Source organism: Aedes albopictus, chromosome 3 (assembly GCF_035046485.1).
Source record: "Aedes albopictus strain Foshan chromosome 3, AalbF5, whole genome shotgun sequence".
NCBI lineage: Eukaryota > Metazoa > Arthropoda > Insecta > Diptera > Culicidae > Aedes > Aedes albopictus.
The window spans coordinates 79,909,929-79,915,928 of NC_085138.1; the positions used below are offsets into that span (position 1 = coordinate 79,909,929).

Sequence of the window (6,000 nt, forward strand, 5' to 3'; positions counted from 1 at the left end):
TTTTGAACATCCCCACACTTTTATATTTTTCCTGGAAGCCAATTTGGGGAACGGATTTTTTGAGATAAAAACATTTTGAGATTTTATAATTATTGTTGAAATATTATTATTTTAAATTTTTTTCACAGAAAATTTTATTTTCCGTGTAATTTTAAGGAAAATAATTTTAGAGTTTATTCGATTCCCTTAAACTATTAAGCAAGGATAGAATGATTTGGGAAAAATTTAAAATATGTTAATTGTAGCGATTCAATACAAAATAAACAATGACTTCTAAAAGGTGACTAAAACATCAATTTTTCAATGATTTAAAAAAAATGTAAATACGCTTTAAAATACACCAAAAACCATTTTGAGATATACATAACAGTTCTAAATATCAGCCAAAAATATAAAAAAATGATTTTCCACTAAACAAAAATGCTCAAACTATACCCCGTCTAAAGGCGGGATTGGGTATTAGAAGGTTAATACAGATAAAAAAAAATATATATATATATTTTCACGCCTGCTTACGAATTACGCGTTACCCTAATTAAACGTTTAACCAAGAAGAAGAACACCAAGGCAAGTTCTTTCCAGAGAATTCATAAAATTTTTCAACAAACATTTAATAATAAAATTACATATGTACTTACATATCCAAAATATCGCCAAGCCACTGTTGAATATCTTCCTTTGTCTCCTTCTGGACCTCGTCTTTCGATTTACCTCCCAAATTACTCTGATCATTCACTCGTTTCCCATCCCCAGACGAGCTCGATCGCCCAGCTTGTTGCTCATTAACATTCCCAATAGGAACGGGTTCGCAACCGTCTGCTAAACTCCCCTCCCCAAGTCGTTCCGACAGCCGTGCGGTTCCTCCAGTCACGTTGGGTTCATTCCTCAGTTCCGGTGGCAACGCCATCGGACCAATCAAACATGGCACCGGCCGGGGAGGAGGAGGAGGAGGCGGATGTTCCACTTCCGGCCTGGCCTTCTGAACTCTCTCCGGTTGGGGAGGAAGCGACCCTGCTCCAATAAGGCACTTGACCGGTGGTTTCGGTTTATCCGCCATCTTTCCGGACGTTGTTTTCGACCGTTGACAAAGTTCGTCGTACTTTTTCGCTTCGTATTGAGCTTTCAATTTCATGGAATCGATTTCCTGCTTGGAGAACAGCTCGCTCGGATAGTCGTTCCGCTCGTAAAACGGAATCGATGCCAAACTGGCCGTCAGCTGCTTGGTGTCGATCTGGAAGTGCTGCCCGGTCTTGATGCCTTCCTCGCTCTCACTAAGCCAGTGCTTTTCGGTGCTGAGGAACAAATGGCCACTGACGGACGGGGGCATCTGCAGAAGCTTCTCGAAATCGGCAGCCCGCAGTTGCTCGTCTTCGGAGTCGCTTCCCCCCGAGGAAGGGAGATCCTTGCCGCTGTTCCAGTTGGATTCGATTGGCCGGCGCGAGAAGTTATTCACGTCACACACTATCAACGGCGCTGAACTGGGGATAGGTGGGGTCTCTTTTGGGGGTTTAGTTGATGCCCCGCCGGAAGCAGGTTTGGCCGGAGGTGGCTTCTTGTGGTGCTTGTCCTTGCGACGTTTGTCCTGGAACACAGAGGTTCAAATGAGGCCACGTACAGCTTAATGAAATTCGATGTATGACTCACCCGTGCTGCACTTTTATCCATACTAACTAATGGCGCGGAGAGGTTGTTCTGCGTTGCTGGAAAATAACTGTGCAAAACAATTGAATCAATTAGAACTAATTACAACGGAAATATTTGTATTAATGAGACACGCAATCTACACGCAGAACGGTCACAAAGGACTGGTTGTGCCAGTTGGGTTGGATGCAAAGAAGCGGAGGTAAACAAATTTGTGTCGATTTTGTTTTGTAAACACAATCCAGCTGACATCAGACAATGCCATGCGCAGAAGCGGCGTAGATTTTTGTTTGGTAGGAGCTTAGGTAGGGGCACTGGCGAATTTTAGAGTATCAACACCAGTGGGGTGACAGCGGTCAAACCCGGTACAGCGCCGCTCTACCCATCATCGTTTTTGGTACGGCGCGTTTTGGTACCCACTTTCTGGTCGCTTTACCCTAACTTGCTCCTGATTTTCGGGTGTATGACTCGTGGGTTGCTAGTGCTTATTGACGATCTTGCGCCAAATACGACGCACAGGCAAACAAAATTGGCCCACCACAAAATATGCACACCGGTTTCAGCATACATTGGTTGATGTCGCCGCTACAGTTTTCCAGTAACGGAGCGTTATTTTGGGGTGGTGTTTCTGTTGGAGTAGAGTAGTGGCAGCCCCCTGGTAACATTGCTAGTATAGGAGTTTGTGAGAGTCCATGAGTGTATGAGTTTGTGAGTGTAACAATTGACGAAGCACAAGTGCTAATATCAGGCCAAACATTTCAATAGGTCCTATCTGAATTTGAGAGGCTCTCTTTGTTCACTTTCTCTTTCAATTATTGTTATGTAATGGTACACTTTTCAACTACTTTTGCAGTACAAATCAGAAGACGATTGTTTTGACTATCGTTCAATGCAAGGAGACAATCATAATACAAATAAACAGCTGAGATATTAACGGAAGAGAGGGAAACCAAAGAGAGCCTCTCTTCTGCAGATAGGACCTTTAGACATGTTTGGCCTGATATGTATTCTGACGATGAATGTTTTTTTTTTCTCCAGTCCGTACTAGTCCACTGTTGTAAATAGACGTCGTTTGTAAACAGTCCGTGTTATTCATATTTTCAATATCACGCGAATCCCGGGACGGGTTTGTGTCCGGTCGAACGGTTGACTGCGCTGGGATTCCATCAGGTTATGGCCAGGGGGATTGACACTTCCTTTTCTAACCGGGAAATCCTCATTTATCCGTTTCTAACCGCCGCTAACCGCTGCTAACCGAGCAACAGTTAGACCACAGTTAGACGCGGTTAACGACGGTTAGCCTCGCGGTTAGCAACGGATAAATGCGGATTTTTCCGGTTAGCAAAGGAAATGCCATTCCCCTTGGTTATGGCCCAGATTTCGTGAAAATAATGAATTAAAAGTGTGCTCTGTTCTGAGAGGCATTTTAATGTGAATTGAAGTGAATGATTCCGAACGATTTTTCCCCCGGTGGGTACACCTAAATGCTGCTGTCGAATAGCAGGTTTAGAAGCAAGGCTAGAAGAAAGTGTTTGTGCGGGGAAAGGTGCTGTTGGTTGTAGGACGATTAAAAACGAAACGATCAACTAGGGACGGTACGGAGTGAAAGTTTTTTTGGGGAAGAACTATTGCCACCATTACGCCGATGGTGTTGCGGGAAATATTTTCATCTCTGCAGACGTGTGTGTGACGGACTAGTAAGTGCGATCACACAAGAAAAGCTACACAGTGGTTCATAGAGGAGTTTTTTTTGTCGGCGTAAAGTAGTAACTGTTGAGAAATATGGCTGAAACGAAGATAACTTTTGATCGGTTGAATGACTTCAACTGGAGTACGTGGCGGTTTAGGATGGAGCTAATGCTCATGAGGGAAGATTTGTGGACGATTGTGAAGAACCCTAAGCCCGAAGTAGAGGATATAACGTCAGCATGGATACGGAAAGATGAGAAGGCTCGAGCTATGATAGGGTTAGCACTGGAAGATACCCGGATAAAAACTAACCATAGGGTATTTGGTGAAAACCATTCCTGTACCATACAGTGTACCAGCTACAATATAGTGTATTGTAATGGAATGGTTCGCTAAAAGCTTTGCACATTGGTAGCTATTATACATTTACATCCGATCTTTATGTAACAATATATTATACTGTTTTTCTTACGTTTGAACCATTCACTATTCCGAAACAATCTTTTTCCGTGCATTTTTAAGTTTTTATTCAGTTTATGATTTTTTCCGTGCTTTGTTTTGTTGATGTCCGTGACATTTTTGTTGCAAAGGAAATGAAAGAGAAAAAAGTGAATAAGTTGAAACATCTATTTAAAGTCAATAAAATGTTTAAATAAAGTGGTAAATCAGGTGTCCTAAGGACTGCATATCCAAGAGATATGGTGGGCTAGGTATGTAGAGTGCGATGAGAGGAATACGAATGTAGGTCAACCCGGAAAGACGCAGGCCAGATTACCGTAAATCAGTGGATGAGTTCAACACTATTCTTTCTCTTCTTCTCTCATGTGAAATTGCCTTGTACAACAACCGAATCAAATGCGATTTATCTTTGACATTTTTAACATAAGGACTGGACTGGACACTGAAACGACTTCTGAAATAAGTTCGTCTTCGCTTTTTAACCTAACTTATAGTTGAATCGAACTTGACAGTTTTCTCATGAGTTGTTATGTACACATTTCATAGTTCAGTCAAATTGGAGCCTCAATATTGCAATAATGGTTAAGCACGCTGTAATGATACTTATGTACCTCGTCACCCACTTCATGCAACTACATTAGTGGTCTAATAACACTTAGCGCGCTAGGCATAGTTCCATCATGCCGCTCAAAGTGTTGCCACAAATAATGCTTAGTTTGCAAAACCCGGTTATCTGGCTGGTGGGACATGGGAGCTTAAGCTTCAACTGTTAATGCAATCAGAGGCTACTCAGACTTAGACGAGTTTAGGTTAGTTTGGCTAGAACTGCCATTATCGAAGGAACATGACGAGATAATAACATTATATGGTTTATCTAATGTAAAACAATACAACATAACAAAAGAGCCAACAAACCATGATTAAATTTATAACCAGTAGTGAAATTACAATTAAAAACAATATATTTACGGTACATTTTATTGTTTGAAACCATACGTGTACCATACGATGTACGGTATATTAAAGCCCACGTATCAGTATTTCGAACAATTCATTTACAATAAAATGTATGGTTTTGTAAAAAAATATATATGGAGAAAAATATTTTTTTATATTGTTACGATACTTAACAACCCGTATAGTATATTGTAAAAATCTCATTTACAATTCACTGTATGGTGTCTAACATTACATCTTATTGTTTTTGTATTTTTTATTTTTACAGTGGTGTTTATTGTAACAATATGGTTTTAAATAGTACTGTTACAATACAACATTCGGTTTTTCTACTGTATTTTTTATTCGGGTAGCCAGTTAAGCCATATTATGGGAACAGTTTGTGCTAAAGAGATGTGGGATGTGCTGAAAGGATATCACGAACGGGGTTCATTGACGAACAAGATTAATGCTTTGCGGAAACTTTGTTCGTTACGCCTGGTCGAAGGAGCGAGTATGTCCAGTCATCTGTGTAGAAATAGGGAGTTGGGCATTATTAAATTTAAATGCATGTTAGTTTCAAAAGCGCACAACAATTTCCATCGGTGTATTCATTGAGAGGCTGCATGCACACCGAAATTCTACTCAATGATGCGATTGACGAAAAGCGAGCCGTTCGAAATCCTACTCTGAGCTAGAGCGCTGGTTGTCGGATGAAAAAGAAGGGGATCGGACAATAAACTAAGGGAAGAAAGAGAAAGATGATTGGGATGAATGACTCGGTTGGTCGAATATGATTTCAGTTTGGAGAATGTTGTGGTGAAGTATAGATGGTGGATCTAAGCGAACAGAATAAAAAAAAAATTGAATTTGAAAATGAAACAGTGATTTTTCGTTATTTTAATTAAGAAATCCTACAATGGCGTATGGCGGTAGGTTAAAACATGTGAGTAAATTGACTATTAGGTTGTGATGATTTAGTTTGGACGAGTTTTAGTGGAAAGAAACGGAATTGTGATTGGCCTGCTCATGGCGTGACATGTTAAAGGTGCTTCCGGATACAGCAATGGGGTAAGAAAGCGACGACGGTGGTAAGTGGTTCGTGTTAATGGCGTTGATGCTTTCTTTGCGATCTTTCGTGGGTTGGTGTGCGTCGGTAGAATTGGTGCTTCGCAGCAATCAACGTGAGCGGTTTTTTTTTCATAAGCGAGACGAGTGGGGCAGATGCACAGGAATTGGTTCGAGCAGAGTTGAGAGCAGAGGTGAAGTGAAAGT

General features: G+C 41.0%; 1 protein-coding gene across 1 annotated transcript; it reads right to left on the reverse strand.

Annotated features, from left to right (window-relative positions):
- Nucleotides 1-558: 558 nt before the first annotated feature.
- LOC109401961 (cell death regulator Aven) lies at nt 559-1,937 on the reverse strand. Its single transcript, XM_019674585.3, has 2 exons — nt 1,645-1,937; nt 559-1,582 (listed from the first exon to the last, which is right to left on the reverse strand). Exons 1-2 carry the CDS (start codon nt 1,663-1,665, stop codon nt 635-637), a joined length of 969 nt encoding a protein of 322 aa, XP_019530130.3. The 5' UTR covers nt 1,666-1,937; the 3' UTR covers nt 559-634.
- Between the last annotated feature and the right edge of the window lie 4,063 nt (nt 1,938-6,000).

Bases quoted from the DNA above. Each gene is read 5' to 3' on its own strand.
- LOC109401961 (XM_019674585.3), bottom strand. From the start codon at position 1,665: ATGGATAAAAGTGCAGCACGG. The intron at 1,583-1,644 runs GTGAGTCATACA...TCTGTGTTCCAG, and splicing joins TGGATAAAAGTGCAGCACGG to GACAAACGTCGCAAGGACAA.